Raw genomic sequence first — 20,796 nt, 5'->3', positions numbered from 1 at the left:
CTCGGTGCTAACATTTACATTTCACAAATCATGAGATGGGTGTTATTATTTTATTATTTTAAGACCCAACTTATGGTTGAGGGGCTGAGGCACAGAAGGGTTGAATACTTTTCCCAAAAGACATAACTAGAAGGTAGAGACGGGATTTGAACTCAGGAAGGTTTGAAAACTACAAAGCACCAGAGAACATTGTTGCTGTTATCCCTGACTAAAGCCTCCTAAACCCAAAGGGGTTTTCAAAGGGGGTCAGCCACCGTGGTGTAGTGGGTGGGATCTGCTTAGCTTGTATGGTGTCTGACCCACTTGGATGGAAGAGCTGGCTTCCTTGGCTCACATTAAACAGTAAATGGCACTTTCTAATAAGACCAAACTTGTCTCAGGACTGCCACAAAGAAAAATGACTTGCCCAAAGCCACACTGTAAATTTGTGACTAAGCTAGAAATAGATTATAATAGGTCTCTACTACCAGAAAGCACATTAGGTCTAGAATCTGAGGGAGGGTCCTGGTCATCTTCCAGAGGGGAGACAACCAGCTGTCTGTGAATGAATGATTTCCACACTCACAGACTCAGCTGACTGTGAACAGGAAGTATACTTAGGCCTTCGGTGATTTTGTCTGTCTGAACACAATTGGCCTTTCCTTTTCATTATTTTCTAAACAATATTATATAACTGTATACCACATTTATATTATATTAGGCATTTTAAGTCGTCTAGAGATGATGTCAAGAATATGCTGCTACACATAGATTATGTTGAATATTATGTCTCTTTGTGGAAGGGATTTGAGCACTGCAGAGTTTGGTACCCGAGGGAATCCTAGAATCAGCCCCCTATGGCCTGTAACTTCTCTAAAGATGGGCAGCTAGAGACAGACACTCTCACTATCTGCAAGTTGCTCAATTACTTTTTGCTGTTCCTATTGTCTGCTTAAAAAAAAACAAACAAAAAAACAATAACTTAATTTCCCACTTATAAATTAAAGGACTAGGTCAGGAATCCTCTGCAATTTCTTCCCGGGCTTTCTTTTAATCCCATGCCTAGTCTTCTATGGAGCACACCCTTTCCCCTCTGGTGCTGGTGGTTCAGACTAAGAAATAAGCTTTCTTGTCTATCCAGAGGCTTTGCTTTCCTCTGGAGCAGGATGCTTTGGGGGAACTTAATGTTGGTGGGTTGTTGTTGTTGTTGTTGTTTTGAACCCAGTTTTCTGCTGGGCTACTGTGAAGGGGAGGGCTCTGGAGATTAACCAATCAAATTATTAGGAAAAGTTGCCCAAGGTTTCTTGCTGATTCTAGCTTCTCTTCCCTATTCATTCTCCCTCTTGATTTCTATAACCACAGACAGAACCCTACCTGTAGATTTTGCAGAGCTCCAAGGTAGGAGGCAGGTGGGGACTGCCCTGCTCTGCCCTGCTGAGAGAGTGGGGCGGCCAAAGAAGAGGTGTTGGTTCTGATTCTTCTGCAGTGACCCATCCCCTATCTGCTTACACAGAGCTCTGCCTTTGGATTCCTGCCCTTAATAACCCCAATCACATGACTGCAAAGAGGTCACCAAGGCTGCTAGAGTGGCCTTGTCCCCAAAGCAGTTCCAATCAGCAGGTTTGACTCAGAACTTGCACTGGGACACCAGGTGCCAAGAGGTCCAAAGTTGTAACCACACACAAAGAGCAGTGATTATGGAGTAAAGATGGAGTCGCTGGGTGATGCCCAGGACTCAGAGGTAGCACCAAGCTCTGCTTAGCATCCTGTCCAGATCTGGAAAGAAAGCTGTCTCAGGGAGACAGCACCTAAGGCTGTGTTTGGAGTTTACCTGCAGAAGAAAGAGGGGTTTGAGACCACTCTCTAGACAGAATCTCCTCGCCTAGGAACTCAGACTTGACCAGAGCTCAGAACACCTCCAGAGCAGTGGCTTGTAAGCTTCCAAGTTCGCATTACAACTAAGGTAACTGGGGAGCTGGGAGGAGCAGGCTTCAGGGAGCTCTGAGGCAGAAAGTCTGTCTCTTCCAGAGTGTCTGTCCTGAAGCCTTCAAGATAGAAATCGAGTTGAAGGTCAGTTAGTCAGGAAAGAGTGCTCGCAACCAGAAATAAGAACAAGGCTCTCCTTGGTGATGCACATCCCCAGCACACTCCTGAAGTGGCCGATTGTACCAGAGGGAGGAGCCAGGATGCACCTGTATCTGCTCTGTCTTCAAATTCCCATCTTACAAATAAATGGTAAAAACACAGCTACTGTACAGATATGTCTTGAAGCCAACGGACCCTTCCCCTAGGGTTCTTAGCCAGAAACAAAGCGGTGCGAGGCTCGGCATCCTCACCACCTCCTTCCTCCTGTGCCTCTTGTGTCCACCTGTGGTCATCGTCACACTTCCTGGGCCTCCTCCTTGGTGTGGACTAGCCAATATTAGGGACCATTTGAAAATGGACTTTCTGGGTCTTTCTGGAGATAATTTTTATGACTTTTTTCTCTAGTTAGAGGAATCTTCAAAACCTAAAAGAAGCAAAACTCATCTATGACCATATTGCTCACACATTTTAACATTTGATAGTGTCCTATCCATTCCTTAGTGTCCTTTTATTGATTATAGAATTAAGGTAATACATTTTGCAAAGTTCAAGATAGAACATGTGATAGATGCTTTCTATTACTTCTCATATTTGGAAGCTAGTCTCTTCATGACCTCAGTCATAGGATTTGCTTATTTTTTAGGATAGGTACTTAGCCTAGACTCTTTAATTTTTTTACATTTATTATTTGTATAAACAGCTTGTGTCTATGTATGTATGGATGGCTGTTTATGTGTGAGGGCATATGTGTGCCACAGTGAGCCTGTGAACGTCAAAGGACAACCTGTGGGAATCAGATCTTTCACCATGTGGTTTCCAGGGATAGAACTCAGGTCATCAGCCTTGGCAGAAATCAGCTTCACCCACTGAGTCATCTCTCGGGCCCTGAGCCCAGGATCTTGCCCATGCTAGGCAAACACTCTATCACTGAGCTCCATTCCCAGTTAAGCATATAGTTTTGAGCTAATAGTATATTATAAACATACTCTCCTTGCCATTGAATATCCTCCAAAATGAAATTATTTTAAATGTAATATAACCCATCATATATTTAAACTATTTCACTTTCCCTACTAATTATTATAATATTTCCATTTTCTCTCCCTTATATTTGAATTGAAATTCACTCCGTATAAGATGCTGGGTCACTTCTCTTGGTGCCATAGTTTATAAATTGTCAAAAAAGGGATGGTAATTATTTCCATTTTATACAGTCACAGATTAAAGGAGTTAATGCAGAGGCAGGGCTGTATATCAATGGTAGAGTGCTCACCTAACATACACAAACATCCTGGGTTTGATCCCTACCACCACACACAAAAAGAGTAACTATACTGAAGGCAGTTAGAGGACTAAATGTTCTATGTTCACACTATTTTGGCTTTTGTCATTTTTATAGTATACATAATCTTTTAAATATTTATTGTTTTCTAGTCATGCAAGTAATGAACAATTTTCCTAATTAAAAAATGAAACACTACAAAATAATGTAAAATTTGTTTTATATGTACTGTATATATCATAAACTGTTAATTTAGCTAGTACAATTGAGCCATTAGAGACGAACTCGGTTCAATCTCTTCCGATGATGGAGACCAAACCTAGACCCCAAGCTTCTGAGGCAAGTGCTCTACCTCTGAGCTAAGTTCTTAACTCCTCTACAACTGTTTTTAGTGATTTTATTATTACCCTGTGTGTGTTCATGAGGGATGGGGTGGGTGGCACTGAGCATACGTGTAGGACAGTACAGTGGAGCTGACTCTTCCTCCTTCTGCCTTTACACTCTTCCAAAGATCCGATTCAGGTTGGCAGTGTTGCGCAGCAAATACCTTTGCCCACGGAGGCATCTCGCCAGCCCCAAGTGATTTTAACTGAAAAGGATTCATGCACACACGTGTACATGTGAAGATGTGTTTCTAACCTGATTTTTAGTTAGGTTTCTGCTTTCATTTTAGAACATCTAATTGCCAGTTGACTTGTTTGTTTGTTCAGTGGTTGGTTTTCTTTGGTTTGGCTGAATTGGGGTTTCTTAAGGAGGTTGTTTGTTTGTTGCTGTTTTTCGTGGGGTCCGTTTTGCGTGTCACTACACAGCCAGCCTGGCCTGGAGTTCACAGTCTCCTGATTTGGCATCTCAGGGTTACAGTGTGCACCACGCACACACAGCTTGCGTTTGTTTTTCTTACTTTACCCGGTACTTTAGAGAACCCCTCCTTGTTAAATGCTAGCTTCATTATGCTTGTCACTTATTTTACAGCTGTGCAACAATTTTCCTGGTTATTCTTTTATTGGCCGGTTTTTTTCCTCCGGCATTCTTGCTCTCACCAGCAACGCTGGAGTGGACTTCCTTGGCCTAGATGGCTGTGCATATTCATAAAAATTCCCCCCGGAGAAATCCCTCATGGTGGAAATACTGGCTTAGTGAATATGCAAATTTTTTAGGGATTTTTATACTCACTGCCAAATTGCCCTCTGCAAAGGTCATAGCAATTTAATTCCTCAGTAGTTTGCAGCAACACTTGCTTTCTTAACTGAAAGGGCACAAGGGCCCCAGCCTGGACTTTAACCTCTGCTAGGCTAGCAGGTAGAATCTGTGTGGCTGTCGCGGTTTCTCTTTGTCATTTTAATATTTTTCTAATAGCAGCGAGGTTAAAACTATTGTCATATGTCCAGTCATCATTTATACTGCTTATTAAAACCGTCTTTATTGGCTTGTTTTTATTTTCTTTTTGTTTTTATTAATGTGTGAGTATTTATAACATTAATATGTAAGTCTCTGTCTGGCATCTATGTTGTACCTGTTTCTCTACTTTATTGGGTTTTCTTGTCGTCTTTTTTCCTCTCCCATTTCCAGACTAGATAATCCAAATGATCTACAGATCTCTCTTCGAGTGTTTATCCTTCCCAGGTTACAGCTCTTCACCTAATAAACTCCCCCAGTGAATTATTCAATTTCAGATAGCAGGGAGGTTGCAGTTAAAAGTTTCCATTTGGTTCTTCAAAAATATTTCTATCTATCCACCAGAAGTTCCTCTCTTTGTTCTCTGTGGATCTATCTCCCTTTATGTCATCGATTCTGGCACAGTAGCTGCTGTGAGGGCCTTGCCTGACAACTCCAACATGTGACCGTTTTATCTCTTGAGGCCAAACTAATGTAATCGCTGGTCCTTTGTATGTTGTGCTACCTTGGTTTACCCTAGGTGGGACAAACGGCTGTATTCCTTTGCTGTGTAGCAGCAAGATCCTTGGGAGACCCAGATCTGAAACCCCCAGTATAGTGGGGGCAGCTCAGTTCCATGGTTTTCGCTGGGCTACAAGGTTCACCCAGACATGTGAGCAGCTTATCGATGAACTTGGGGTCCTTTTCCTTGAATCTTACTTTCCAGAGCAGACCCCTCACTCCCCTCCGTTGACCCGAGCTGTGGCTCCCGTGTCTCGGAGCCTCAGTTCACAGCCCTCAGAGGAGGATTTCGGGGCGAGGATTGCCCAGCAAGGCCAGCAGGGTCTCTGGCACAGCATCCGCACCTTCAGGGAGAAACTGGGAGCTGCATTGTTTGGTGGGAGATGTATTATTGCCACTCACTAGTTACAGGGGCTTCTATCTGCAGGAATTTCCATGTCTGGAATGAAGGCTGGTTCGTGCGGACTGACCTAGGCCCCTCGTACAATGGATGGCAGGTGCTGGATGCCACCCCGCAGGAGAGAAGCCAAGGTAATCTCGCGGGAGCCGCTGGAGCTTGGCTCTGTTGTTTACACGAGGGAGTAACCCAAAGCCCTCTCTAGCTCCCCAAAGCACAGTGGGATGAAGGATTTTTTTTTAAAAGAATTCTCCTTATGTTGTATTGACCGTGCTGCTGTTTAAATGAACACCTCCTCTGCGGCCCCTCCAGCTGCTGCTACCACTGAAGAGCCCTGGCATAGATACGGCTGACAACAGGGAAAAGATGTCTGCCCCTGTCAATGATTACTTCCTACCACTGCCACCAAAAGCATGGTCCTCCCAGGGCAGGAGCCCTGTGGATTCAGTCCTGTTATTCTTTCTGTGACAGGCCCGCCCAAGGCAATAGGGGCTGCTTCTTCTCCTGTATGCCTCTGGCCGGCTAGCCTCCCCTTTTAGACCCGGTGCCTTGTCTCTCCCAAGGGCCAGTGCACTCACTTTCGTCTCTTGCCTCCTCTCCCATCAAAGATGGATCTTAGGCTCGCTGGAGTTTTTCATCTTCTGCCTCTAACCTCAGGAGAAGCCTGTCTTGACTGTTAATTTCATTTTGAATTGTTCCTTTCAAACAATAAAAATGTATAAATTAATATATACTATGTATATAAATAATATACATAAATAATTGAAAGTATCAGAGCAGCTCAGAAGTTATGAAAGGACTTAGAATAAGAATTCAGTCTTATTGTCACGCTAATGTCCCTACCCTGACCTTGCTAACAGACATCCTTTTGTAAACTTGGGGCTAGAGGGGAACCTTTTGAATATTTTCTAGCTACTACTTTTTAGACTTTTCAGTGAAACTTGTGAGTGGCTATAAAATCAAGTTAATGAATTGTAACCATGCCAAGAAGTAAAAACAAAACAGAATATAAAGGAGAATAAAGTAAAGTATCAGAACCAAGACTAACTACTGACCCACTCATGTCTTGCATGTGCCGAGATATCAAATTTACTTTCTGTGATTTATGGTTTAAGAAAATCTGGGTCCCTCTTTCCCCTGAGTATAGAAAATTATGCATGTATCTTTTTGTTAGTTTTATAAACATAAGAATGTGTGTGTGTGTGTGTGTGTGTGTGTGTGTGTGTGTGTGTGTGTGTGTGTGAAGGTTGGGGTTAGGACGCAGAGGAGTGAGGAACTCCATGCACTAGATGTTCAGGAGCGACTTCTAGAAATGGGAGGTCAGTGCATCTTAGGGCCACAGTGAGTTCAGAGGCAGAAAGGCAGCGCTTCACAGCAAGACCAGACTGGCATCAGAGCGTCAGCCCAGGTGACACACATGTAGGACATACAGCTTAGCCTGTCTTAAATGGAGCTGGACCTGGGACTTGGTACAGAATGATGGTGGTGGGTAGCTGTTCTATGTCATACCAGTGGGTCACGGTCTGGGTTGCAGTTTGGCTGAGGGAAAGGTGGAGGGCTGACGTGCTGGCAGAAGGCCCTCGGCAGTGCCTGGGCAGGCCGGAAGTGGATGAGCTTAACCGTGGTTTGCATGCACCCAAACTCTGTGTCTTGACCGCCAGGTGTGTTCCAGTGTGGTCCCGCTTCCGTGAATGGAATACGAGATGGTGACATAAACCTGAATTTTGACATGGTCTTCATCTTCGCGGAGGTCAATGCCGATCGCATCACTTGGATCTATAATAGCAGCAATGGCAGCCAGAAGCAGAACTCTTTGGACACTTACTCCATTGGCAAATACATCAGCACCAAGGCCGTGGGCAGCAACGCTCGCATGGATATCACAGACAAGTACAAGTATCCAGAAGGTAAGATTGGTGCTTAAGGTTGGTGTGACGGAGTGATATCACAAGGAACTTAGTGATGGGCGGACAGCTTTGGGAATGACAAGACAAAAGTCCTTTACCCAATACCTCTACAGCTCAGTCTGTTCCGTACAAATGGCAGGGTGTGTCTCTCTACCACCAAGTGCTCAACTGCTTTTTTCACTGGGGACAGAAACATCACGAGCAGATAAAACACAAGCTACACAGCCACAGAGCACAGACAGCTGCCAGCCCAGCCCACCTCCAGAGGTGATCCTTTCTCAATTGCACAACGGATGCACAAATGGCACTATGATTGAACATCCCAGGGAGAGGCGTGGTTCTCAGGGCTTTGAGACATAGTTTTCTATCAGTCCATTTTGTCTCCCAGAACATAAACAGAAAATGCGATTTCAACAACAAAAAAAAATAGACAAGGAAATTCAGGGATGTGGGCTTACGCCATATACATTCACAGTTCCCATCCCCTAAGAAGCCCAGAGGTATGGTCACCTGAAGAGGCAAATGCCGTGGTCCCTGAAATCTCCATCATCTGTACTGCTGCTGGCATCCTTGGAAGGCCATGTGCTGTGAAACTGCCTTATCTCTATTAGAGTTGCTTTGGGAACCCGGAGCATCATAGTTCTCAATGATGGCAGGAGTTCTTCATTTGAAGGTGGCGTTCGACTTTAGAAATAGCCCAGAGGCATTTAGCAGTGGCTCTAGCAGGCCGCAGACACTCTTTCCGTGGGTTGATACTTCACTCTTCCCGAAAGACCTGGAAGTAGTTGACTCACTTGATCCCGCAAAGTCAATTTCTAGGAAGGGAGCAAAAAAGCGCCCTTCTAAATGTGCCTGCAGTGCCCCTAAAATCAGACTGAATCTCTGACAACTCGCGGCTGCTGCTGTTGGCTGGAGTTCCCAGAAGGAGAAACCCGGCTCCAGGAGGTGGAGCCTGGCTCCAAGGACAGGGGCATCCACACCAGGTACCAGTGGATGGACATTTTGCAGGTTGTCCTCAGTCAATAAATACTCCTGAGTCTGGCAATATGAAAAAACAAACAAACAAACAAACAAAAATCCAAGTGAGATTCTCTGTAACTGAAACCCGCTTGTCTGAGAATGGTAGCGCATTGGAAGAACACACGCACTGTAGGAAACCATTGGTCTCTTCAAAGGGGTTGAGGTGCAGAGAATGCTTTCAGAGGCAGAAATGAAGACGATGCCATCAGATGTTTTGAGACAGTACTTTTTGGCCACAGTGATGAATAACCAAGGTGGTAGCGGTGCAGGGTTGAGCAGACAATTGCGGGGCAGATGTCCTTGTGGTTCTTTTGGGTTGAGTTACATTTGTGGTCTCTGGAGAAGCTCATGGTTCGGGTAGACTTTTGCCAAAGCAGCCATCAGGCGTTTATGAAAAGGACACTTCCCTTTGTAACCTCTCAGCTTCAAGTGTCTGTTTAGTTTTGTTACGATTGGCGCACGTGATTCTATTTCGATTCTGACGACTTTCTGAGTGCCTACTGTCTGAATACCTACTCCGGGTACCGTGTAGATAAAACACAGAAGATGCTATCACTGGAGAGGCAGGTGCCAGACTGGTGTTTTCAATATCATGATGCAAAACAAGTGTAGAAAACAGGAAACAAATAAACCAGGACAGAAGGTGACTCTCAGTCCTACCTCCCACTTATAACAAGCTTGTAGGATCTCCGGTTCTCTTGTCCCTTTGCTAGTAAAATGAGAATAGCAATTGCCTCTCTGGGGTTGGTTCTCAACATAAAAATGTACATAAAGTGCAAAGTGCAGCGCTTGGCACACAGCAAGGACTTGATGACTAGGATGGTGAGCTTCCATCATTTGGATGTCTGTGCTCTCCCTGGAATGAGGCCTTTCCATAGCCTGTTTTGCTCAGGTACCTTTCACCTGGTTGTCTGAGCCTGTGAGAGTCCCCATTACTCTCACACTTTGATCCTGCCTCTCCAGAGTTCTAGCAACTTCCTAAGCAATAGAGAGGGGCCCACAGGACTCCTGGCAGCACCTCCGCTCATGCACGACAAGATGGAGCAGCTGTCTGATGTATCCAGATCTTCTTGCCTAATGATGCCAGTTGGTCTCAGAGGGCCTCAGGCAGGAAAAGCTCATAAAACGGGTTGCTAAGCATTTACACAATAGCAATGTTGTGGTGGGAAAACAGCAGCAGGAAGCAGCAGTCTTGAGTAAGCTCAGCGGGTGACCTATATAGGCTCTGGAACCTCCTTGTGCAAACGCCTGCTTCAAGGTCTCAGGCTCAGAGGCTCAGAAAGCTCGGCACAGCCTTCAGCCCTGGGTGTGGACTGAGAACTCAGCAAGAATGGAAGGGCATCCAGAGGAACCTGGCCCTCCAGGAGCTGTCAAGCCTGGTAATCCAGCTACCTTCTTGCAGCAGGGGACAGGGGAGGATCCTTGGACCAGGCTGCGGATCCCTGGAGATGAGTCCATCCCTTTCTTCATTCAAATTTCAGAGTAGTCCAAATCAGCAGCTTCTCTTAGCATGAGCCTCTGAAGTCCCTGCCAGGAAATATACATAATTCATGGAGAGGACTCGCTAACTTGGAGAGCACCCATCGTAAGCCTTCTGGTTTACCTTAAAATGTTCACAATGGTTGGAAAAAGCCTAGGGGCCACCAACATGGCCCACAAATGCCAACACGGTTACTCTTCTGTCTTCTTGGGAAGCCGGGACCTTCGGCTGTATGGTACACAGGTCAAGGCAGGGAGCCAGAGGTGAACTGTTTAGTCGGCGAGGGCTTGAAGTAGTTTGCTCTGTTCTCAGTGTACCACAAGCCTTTTTAGAGTGTCACCAGGGCTCTCCATGCACTGCTTCTGTTGCCATAGTCAGCAGCACCTACGGCCTGCGTCTGAGTCGGGAAAGGCATCTTCTTAGATTAGTCCTTGCCATTTGGAAAGACCAAATTTCTCAGCAATTTGGAATTTCTAACTAGTCATGACTTGGAACCTTATCAGTCACAGGAATTTCTTGTTGGCTGGCACAGACAAGAGTGTCACCTCCTGACTCCCGTAGTTCCTATAGACACAAGGCAGGGGCACAGGGGAAAGGTTTTGAAGTTCTCTCTCGTAACTGTGATTTTGTTTATGGATTCGTTCCTTGGCTCAGTTTTGTCATTTGTTTATAAATAATTGTCCTTCAAGGCTCACAAAAGACTTTTCATTCAAAGAAAGAGAAAAGAAGTGAGAAAGAGATGGAAGGAAGGAGGAGGGAGAGGAAGGGAGGGAGGGAGGGGAAGAGGAAAGGAGGGAGACAGAAAATGAAAAAAAAAACCTAACTTAAAGCAAAGAAAAGATGACACCCCATAGTGCTTATTTACAGGAACTAACCCAGCTTTTCCTGTAGTTTCCTGACAGGGTAGACTTGATGGGCAAAGGACCAGGGACTGATTGGTCTAGAAGCCTTATACTAGGAAGTGTTAATGGAGACCTCACAAGATCAGACACTTGCTGGGAGCAACTTGGACCCACAAAAGTGGTGTCAATGTTAGTTCCAAGTCACTTTCGGATGCGGGGTTGGTCATACCGTCCATTGTCTGAATAGCGGTCACATCCCTGAGGTGTCCTTGTTTTGTTTTTGTTTCTTTCACCAACTCACAGGTTCCAGTGAGGAAAGACAAGTGCACCAGAAGGCTTTGAGTAAACTGAAACCAAATGCATCTTTCGGCCCCACGTCTGCGAGAGATTTGGCAGGGGAGGAAGGGGCGCCCAGCATTTCTGGGAGGTTCAGGGTCGTCAGTGCACTGGCAGTGGGCAAAGAAGTCAGTCTGGCCCTGATGCTCAAAAACCTGACAAGAGATAGGAAGACAGTGACAGTGAACATGACAGCCTGGACCATCGTCTACAATGGCACCCTTGTCCACGAAGTTTGGAAAGACTCCGCCACAATATCCTTGGATCCCGAGGAAGGTAACTCATCCCGTAGTTGTTGGGACTCCATAAGTCTAAGGGGCTGATCACCAAAGAGCTCCTGCTGGGCTTTGGGTGAGTCAATTCACTATGGGTGGAGTAATGAATGGCCTCCATGGGTAAGCCTTAGTTCTGACGCTCCGGCCGTTGCTGTCCTATGAGCAAGGCCCATCATTGTGGTACTAACCTCATATTATTACACCCTGGCAAGGGAAGAAGGGAGGCTTTGGTAGCTCATAGCCACAGCACAACGTCCTGTACAGGTTTGTGCTACCCTGCATGATTTTCGTAGTAAATGTGACCTCATCTGACCTTCTAAATGAGGTGGACTTCAAGACCTATGTTACAGAGTCCGACATAAGGCTTCAGAGACTTGTGACTTGGTTTGCCGTAGTGATTATGGGGTGAGGTCTTGGTCCTTGGTTTCCTGATGTTAAATCCAATGTCACCTCTCATTTTTGTTGCATCCGCCCTGCTCTCACCCCCCAGTCCTATTGTACGTTTGGCCTTGGGTAGCCTGCAATAGATTCCAGGATCTTAAACCCTTGCCCCATTTTGCCCATAGCTCCCAAGGTCTGAGTGCCATTTCTTGGCTCCTGATGACAGTGACAGATTTTCTTGGAGATCTACGCTTTTGGGAGGTTCACTGCTGCTTCAGGGCAGCAGAGATGGGATGGGAACAAGGTGGGGCAGAGGGAGGTTGGTTCCATGGGATTAGAATGCAGGTGTGCCCACATTGGCAAAATCCTTGAGCTGTTATGAAAAGCTTAGGCTGACAAAGCAGATCGGCAAGGGTGGGGTGGCTATTTGCTTCACACCAAGAATTAATGGAAACTGATTAATTATACAGCCCGTCTTGGAAGAATTCCAAGAGAAAGTGAACTATGTTACCTTCACTGAAAGGTACATACATTACAGTTTGTCTTCCAGCAGACATTTCAATATCAGAAACAACTGTTGCTATTATTTGCCTCTGACACTTAAAAAAAAAAGGGGGGAGCCTTTTTGTTTTGGTGGGGGAGGGGGACCTAGGGATGGAACTCGGGATCCCCTGAATGGTAGACAAGAACTCTAGCAAAGATACTTCTCTCGCCCAGGAAAACCTATTTCTGTAGGCCAGAAATATTCCGTATGAAGGAAAAAGTATTTTAATCCTCTGTAAAGACAGCAGAAAGGAAAGAAAACAGGGAGGAGGCAGGTGAAGCGATCCTGGAGTCCCAGTGCTCGGGGACTCTCTGGGAGAGCCTGGGTGAGTCTCCTTCCCTTTCTGAGCCTCAGAGTTGGACCACTGAGAAGCGGGGATCAACAGATCCAAGGAGGTCTTCTCCAGCTCCTGCCAGTTCTTCTCATCCTAAAAGCTGAAGGAACTTTCTCCTAATTAGCTGTCTTACCCCCAGGCCACCAAGAGCAACTGTGGGAAGGGAGAGCAGTGTGCAGAGTGTCTGAAGAAGGAGAAATCCCTGCCATCTACAGTGGTGGAAAAGTGGGGTGGAATGTAACTTGCCGATAGGGTGTGAGCTTAGCATGCACGAGGCCTTGGATCCTGTCCCCAGCGCCACAGAGAGAGTCCTCAGGGCCTAGAGAGAAGTCAGAGGGGGGAGTTCCGATGAGGGAAAGCCCACAAGGCAAAGCGTGGTGGAAACACGCCTGATTTCCGTACAGAATGATAAGAAGGTGCGGGGGTGGTTTTTTTAAGGAAGTGGTGCCTTTTGGACAGTTGGGGCAGAGACAAGTTAAAACGAGTCTGGACTTGCTCCCTAAGGCAGCAGGGAACCATGGGAGTTGTTTGCCATGAAGCACAGGAGGCGCGCCATGACTTAGATGAGACTGCGGTCTTTAAAGTCTGCCTTGCTAGCATGTGTGCAGCTTCGGTGAGCAGGGGAGGGAGAGCAGAGAGTGGAAGGAAGTTGAGGGCACTGTCACATTGGAATCGCAGCTTATTGGATGGCTGGGAGGACTGAAGCATTGATTTGGCCAGAGGCCTTGGCTTCCCTTCCCAGTCATTACTGGGTTGTCATCCTTATCACTGCTGCCATTAGGCAATCGGTTAGCATCCTTGTTCTTACCCTGTCCCTTAGAAGGAAACATATTCTCTGACATTCCCCAGGCCTGGGAGGGGCATCTGTACTTCAGCTCAGCAAGTCTCCCTTTTTTTGGAGTCTGCCTGTTGGCTTGCATCCTGGCACCTCCTCAATCCCTATTCTGAAACACATGCACATGCTAAAACACATACTGCTAAAAATCCAAACCAAAACCAACAAACACACACACACACACACACACACACACACACACACACACACCACAAGACCTGAGCAATGAAAGTAAATAGGCTACCTGTAGAACCTCCTGCCAGCTCAGCCCACCATAATTCAATTCTAAGGATGATCTCAGAGCCCATCGTCCCCCGTCAGATCGCCCACCCACTGCTTCTCCTTTCAGAAATACAGCATCCTGTGAAGATCGCGTACTCTCTGTACGATAGATACCTGAAGGCGGACAACATGATCCGAACCACAGCCGTATGCAAGGTGACAGATGAGGCTGAGGTGGTGGTGGAGAGGGATGTCATCCTAGACAACCCCACCCTGACCCTGGAGGTAAGAGGATGTGGGGAGTGCCTCCCCCAGACACCAGGAGTGAGCAGAAAAGACTGAGTTTTCCTAGGGGTGTACACAAGACCCTCTTGTGGATCAGGCCGCACCTTCACCTACTGTATCTATACATAGCGTTTGTCTCTTCCTGTGCAATCCCACTGCCGACTTCCCAAGCGCCCATTGTATAGGATCCAGGTAATTGTAATTGTGTCCGCCTTGGTCCCACCTCTGCTAAGTGCCCATAGCCCCCAGGGTTCCTGGTATCAAGAGGGAACCCAGGGTGTCCACTTTGATGCAGGCTCCCATTTCTCTGTGCAGCTAACCTTTTACTGTCCTGTTTGGTCTAGCTGTGTTTCAGGACAGTAGCGGTCCTGCCTCAGGGGCCAGACAGTCACCATGGGGCAGTAGACCCAACCGCGGGCCTTGCACTAAAGTGACTTGGCCTTACAGCTGGGCTCCAGTATTTATCAGTGTGGAAAGTGAGCAGGTCCTTTAACTAAGGCTGCCATTCTAATGCTGTCAGAGGGAGAAGACACTCCCCTGGCAGGGTGTCAATTCCTCAGGGTTAGCCTCTCTTGACAGCTCTTCACAATCAGGCCTGGTCACCAGTGACACAGCCTCAGAATGTTCTAAACATTTGTCCCAGCTAAAAACAGACCTTTGTATAACAATTTGTCCCCTTATCTGAGAGTCCATGCCAGTAAAACAGGTGTTACCGCTGTCCCGGGATCCATCGTACCACACAAACTTCATAAAACAGAAGCAGTGCCCTCCGTGGGTCCCAGCCACGGCAGAGCTAGTGGCCTGCCCTTCCTCCCTTCCCAGAGGGAAGCTGTTGGCCATCCCAGCATGACCCCTGCATGGTGCAGCCCCTCTTGCTTCACAAGGCATTCCCAAGATGTGATGGACAGTTGAGTGTTGTCTCCCACTCCCTAAGCTGGGAAAACAACGCTGGGCAGCTTAGCTATAAAAACATCTTGCCCCCAAACCATGAGCATTTAAATTAAGTCAGTTTTCCCCCATTTTACTCCCTAATCCTCAAACATCCTTAGAGTCATCTTTTATTCATATATTCAATTTTGCTCAACATTTTTTAGATTTCCGTATGATGTCTAATTTATCTTTAAAGACACTATAATGTCTTTATCACTGCATCCAGTCAAGAAGTCTTTTTATCAGAGACACCCAATTTTCCACATTCTCCCCTCTTTTGGAGCTTCTAGAAAACAGGGATATTTTTGTCCACTAAACAAGTCAATGTGTGGTTCACTCAGAGCAGCCAGAGTTCTAAACTCATAAAGAAAATCTATAAAAAAGATAATATGTTGTGTGAAACTCTGTTGTCTCCTCTAATGCTGATTGGTGATTAATATAGGTTAACACGGGGACCTTAGACAATGAGATCAGAAATAAAATCTGAGTATTTTTCCCAAAGGGGTGCGAATCTTCAAGTTCATGGCTAGTGGTCCATATCCAGTCTGATGGATGCATTTATAGACCCAGATTAATACATAACCATAAAGATAAAGAAACAGGTATTTGAACACAGAGAAATCCTGTCTCAAGAAAAAAAACAGAAAGAAACAGATATTTGAAAATGTAAATGAATGTGTTATAGACTTGGTTAATAAATAACAATAAAGATAGCTAAACATACAGATGTATAAATTTGTCAGCAAGAAGAATCTGGTACTACTTATGTAGCGTTGTTATACATCAATAGCATAAAACTATGCTTTTCTCTTCAAATTATTACAAATACTTTGAGTTTCAGGAGAGAAATTACAGTAATCGTGGCGTTTAATATGCCTCACTTATTCACAATGCACTGCTCTGTGTTACAGAATCTGTCAAAAAATAGCCTACGCTTTGGGGCAGGAAAGTCCTTCTTTTTGCCAGTGTGTGAGTTTCCCAAGCTGTCAAATCAGTCTGAGCTTGGCCTTGGACACTATACAATGGCAGCCATGAGCAGTTACAAGGGAAAGAAACTCACAAGCCCAGCAATCTTCAGTGTTTCTCAAAGGAAGAAAAGAGAGCAATCTGCCAGTCACACAATTTCAACATCTATTTCCAAAACGCTCGCTTCCTTTTGCCATGACGTCATTTGTTCCTAGCTAGAAGGGGAGAGATAAGTAATTATCCCTCTTGCCGGGTATGTCTGCCCAGATTCGAAGCTGATGCTTATCAGATAAATGACAGTCTCCACCTTTTGGGGTGAATAAGTAGTTTGTGTTGCTTATATGACCCCAAATCAAGACATCATTCCCTGTGACTCCAGCCGGGTCAGTGTTGGAGCCCTGCCAAAACCGCGACATGACACATAGGAATTGTCTGGGCTCCACAAGCAGGGAAGCAGCCTGGGTGTCACCACAGAAAAATAGCCTGTTTGCCTCAATTTTTGCGATCAAGAGCAGAAGGGACCATGGCTGTGCGCCTGTACCTGAGTCACCTCGGGAGTCTTGGGTATATCCTCAGTAGCTGGCATCTCCCAGGAATGACTTTAAGGGTAAAAAAAGACGCAACCAATAAAGGGGCTGGAGAGATGGCCGTTTAAGCAAGTACTATTCTTGCCCGTGTTTGATGCCCGGAACCATGTTGAGTGGGTCACAATGGCCTTTAACTTCAGCTCCAGGGAGCTGAGGGCCTCTTCTAGCCTCCTGAAAGGCCAGAAACACACACACACACACACACACACACACAACACAACACACACACAATAAATGATGTTTTTCTTAAGGAAAAAAACCAATAAGCAGAAGATTCAGGAAAAGTAACTGACAGTGGGCTGTCTTTGGAAGGAGGAGCTGGGCTGAGGCTGTGAGGTGTCATATTATGCTTCCAGTCACAGAGGACAGCACAGGTCCCCCTCTGAATCTGTTTCCCACCACAGTGTAGGGAAAATAGTGATGTCTCGGTGTCACACAGCTGGCACCGACGCATGACCCCTCCCTACAGGTGCTGGAGGAGGCTCACGTGCGGAAGCCCGTGAATGTGCAGATGCTCTTCTCCAACCCCCTGGATGAGCCAGTGAGGGACTGTGTGCTGATGGTGGAGGGCAGCGGCCTGCTACGTGGCAACCTCAGAATCGAGTAAGTCCCGGGTCTCAGCAGCTTTGTAGGGATGGCCAGATGTGGGACAGGCGGGCCTACGCTGGGCCTTTAAGTAGGACAGGAAGAGCAACCTATGGCCTCAAATCCTCATTTTTTGTGGGGCTTGGTACCCAAGGATCTTCATTTGCATTTTATTTGGAGTTCATCAAACTTGAAGTCCTAATTGCCAGTGCTAAAATCTGGTCTTTAGGGCTTAGCATATTTGGGAGACTGTAAGACTTCCTGCCTCCCCACCAACTGGAAGTCACAGAACTGAAGGGACCCAGGTTATCAGAGAGGCAAAGAGAGAGAGGTGACGAAGTGGTAGCTTTGCCTGACACCACTAGAGCCGAACTTGGAGCCCTCCGGCTTTTACATCAACACTTAATCCATATCCTTCCCCATCAGTGTGCCAGCCCTGCGTCCCAAGGAGAAGTCCCGGATCCGATTTGAGATTCTTCCCACCCGGAGTGGCACCAAGCAACTGGTCGCCGACTTTTCCTGCAACAAATTCCCAGCCATCAAGGCCATGCTGTTCATCGATGTGGCCGAGTGAAGGACCCGGCGGCGCTCCCACAGACTTGGGTAACACAGACCAGACAGGGCTCTCCCGGGGAGCGAAACTGCTGCCTATGCTGTCCAGCTTGAGAAGCCTCCTGTGTCCCCACGGCTGCCAGACATGGACTTCTAGCAAGCCCCCGCCCAACCCCCTTCACCTCAAGCTAGGCCAGGTCCACCCTGGTCTAGAACGATCAGTTTTGCACATGTCCTCCTTGCTTCCCTTGGAGCCCGTGGCCCTGCTGATCTCTCGCCCCCATCAATGCTGCGGCAGCAACGACGCCTCCCCTAGGAACTCAATGCACCTTGGGAAGAAGCCAGCCTGGACTGTTTGCTGATCCCCAGCCTGCAGCTGGGGTATCCGTTCCTCCCTCAGCCTCCATGGAAGGCAAGGAGTAGTTCAATTAATCGCATAACACAGCACTCACACCCTTACCATCAAAATAAATGTTAAACGGTGCAATCATACAACGCTGATTCCACTGTATAGTCAAAATAAATGTTAAGTGCAGGCAATCGTACCACGCCGGTTCCATCCTTACAGTCAAAATAAATGTTAAATGCATGCAATCATACAATGTCAATTCCATCAGACTGCACTGCCTCGGGTGGTGAAGGTGGGGAGGGACTGGGGTCACCTCGTCTAGAGACGGGCTGGATGAGGTGGCCTTGTCTGCTGTGTATCTGTGTCCATAGGGAATGTGCTTGTCTTTGTGGCTTCAAGGGACAAAACAGGGGAACGCTGTAAGCCAGTTCAAACTTCCTAATGTAATGTCCAAATTATATGAGGTTGCCTTGGCAGGGAGTTCCTTGTAAAGGCGGGTTCTAACACTGTGCATGCTTAGGGAACTCCTTCAGGACCTGTATACCTGCACCAGAGAGAGGATTTTAAGATATTTTCAGGAAACCTAAGATGGAGCAGGCTCTGCTCACACCGGGCTCTTTCCTGCTATGCTGTGTTAGTCTGTGCCCTATTGCTCTAACAAAATGCCTGAGGCTGGACAATAGCCCAATAAGAGGGTTAGTCTGCACACAGTTGGGAGGGCTAAAAATAACAAAAGTCCACTTTTACTGCCACGTGGCCACGAACCTCATTTGTGAGCTGGTGTTGAAGCGCAGGCTTTGTCTACAGCACGCTCCCTAACGCAGGCAGCGTGGCTTTGGTCCAAGAGTTGCACCTGCTGTCCCTAACTTCCCTAGAAGAGGCCAGAAGCACTTTTGTGATGGCTGCAGCCCAGGTCTGCTGGCCCAGGAGGCTCACATCCCCTTGCCCCACCAGTGAGTAAGCATCACCAAGCACGCTGGCATCTTCCCACTAGTCCAGCTGCTACCACACCCTGATTCCTGGGTGGGGGGCATGGGAATGCAGACCGGGGAGACCAACAACAGACTTTGTACCCACACTTGCTCCCCATGCCAAGCTCTCCCCAGGACTCCCACCTGGCCATGACTCTGGTGACTGAGGGCAGCTGATCCCTAAGTCCCTGCCGCAGAGCAGGTCCCCAACTGTGCAGGATAAGTTTCTGTCTCTGACTGCAAACTCCACAACTCCCTCTCTCTCTCTGCCGGCCACTCCTGGGGCCTGCCCTTCACCTTGAGTTAAGGACAGGGGTATCCATCCATTCTGTCTCAGAGACTGTGTCTCTGCCCCAGCGAAGGCCGAAGTAAAATAGCCAGCTGCTCTGGTCCTTGCTAGAAAAAGCCAGAGATTTCCATGACCTCCCACTCCTAGGAGGCTTGTCTAGACTGGTTTCTCAAGCACGAGGTGGGCTGTGCTTTCCAGTTACCCACCTTAAGCCCGACTCCATACTGTGCAGGGGTCAGACAGCAAAACCAGCATCAGCATGAGAACTGCCTATGGGTCCCTGACTCAAGGAGATTCTTAAGATGTAGCATTAAAAAAATAATAATAATCTATGCCAGGTATTTATTCAACTTGGCCACGGGTGTCCTGAGAAAGGAATCTACTAATAAACTTCTCGCCCTACCTGAGTTCTAAACAATTCTGGAAACAAAATAGACATGGAGAGGTGGCTCTGTGGTCAGAAGAAATTGCTGCTCTTCTACCTGGGTTTGATTTCAGGCCACCACGTGGTGACTCACAACCATCCGCAACTCCAGTTCCAGGGGATCCGATGCCCTCTTCCGGTCCACATGTGGTGCACAGACAGACACACAGCAAAACATCCATAAACTCAAGATTAAACTTTTAAAGCAAACAGTATGACAGATGACATTTGAAATTATGTATTTTTATGTCTGCTCATGTTCCACTGGCTAGAACTTATTAACATGGTCAATACCATGTTAATAAGTTAACTACCAAGTTAATGGTAGTTAACTACCAAGTCAGCTGGGAAGTGTGGCCATTAGTTAGATGGACTTTCACTAAGTTAATACATATAGTTTCTACCACTATAGCAAAAAAAGGTGACCACTAGCCACCACGACTCTATTCCCTGACACATGGGTGATGCGGAACCAGGAGAAGCAGGAAACTCAGAGAAGCCAGGAGCACCAAAAGAAGACGGAATCCTTCGTACCTGATTGTTCTTTCCAAATTACCCAACAAGCAATTCCCCACCCCCTGTCCCTGCATGGGCCAGAGACCAAGCTTCACATTTGCATAGGAGGAATTGTCCCTTGTAAAGAAGAGGCCTTTCCCCTTGACAGGCACAGCTTCCTTTTTTTTTTTAATTAATAATTTATTTTTTTTTTAAAAAGAAAACAAATTATCTTTTTTCATTATACATACTAATCCAAGTTCCCACTCCCTCCCCTCCTCCCATTCCCTCCATATACCCTCCCACCCCACCCCCATCCAGTCCTCAGAGAGGGTAAGGCACATTGCTTTGGGGAAGATCCAAGGCCCTTCCCTCCCTACTATATCTAGGCTGAGCAAGGTATCCATTCAAAGAGAATAGGTTCCCAAAATGCCAGAACAAGCAGTAGAGATAAATCCTGGTGCCACTGCCAGTGGTCCCTCAGTCTGCCCCAGCCATGCAACTGTCAACCACAATCAGAGGGACTAGTTTGGTCCTATGCTTGTTCC

General features: G+C 46.7%; 1 protein-coding gene across 2 annotated transcripts in view; it reads left to right on the top strand.

The window, feature by feature from the left end:
- The window catches only part of Tgm3 (transglutaminase 3), a 38,561-nt gene extending 20,247 nt beyond the window's left edge, over positions 1-18,314 (top strand). The window contains exons 8-13 of one of the 2 annotated variants that reach the window (XM_048459775.3): positions 5,670-5,773; positions 7,301-7,546; positions 11,192-11,500; positions 13,943-14,100; positions 17,053-17,186; positions 17,595-18,314. In XM_048459775.3, coding sequence (XP_048315732.3) covers positions 5,670-5,773; positions 7,301-7,546; positions 11,192-11,500; positions 13,943-14,100; positions 17,053-17,186; positions 17,595-17,742 — 1,099 coding nt within the window. In that variant the 3' untranslated portion in view covers positions 17,743-18,314. Of the gene's footprint in view, positions 1-5,669; positions 5,774-7,300; positions 7,547-11,191; positions 11,501-13,942; positions 14,101-17,022; positions 17,187-17,594 lie in introns of both variants that reach the window. The other variant, XM_085696318.2, reaches the window with a different exon arrangement.
- Positions 18,315-20,796: the final 2,482 nt, after the last annotated feature.

Source organism: Myodes glareolus, chromosome 10 (genome assembly GCF_982192425.1).
Source record: "Myodes glareolus chromosome 10, mMyoGla1.1, whole genome shotgun sequence".
Classification (NCBI taxonomy): Eukaryota; Metazoa; Chordata; class Mammalia; order Rodentia; family Cricetidae; genus Myodes; species Myodes glareolus.
This window is presented reverse-complemented; position numbering and strand designations above follow the sequence as displayed.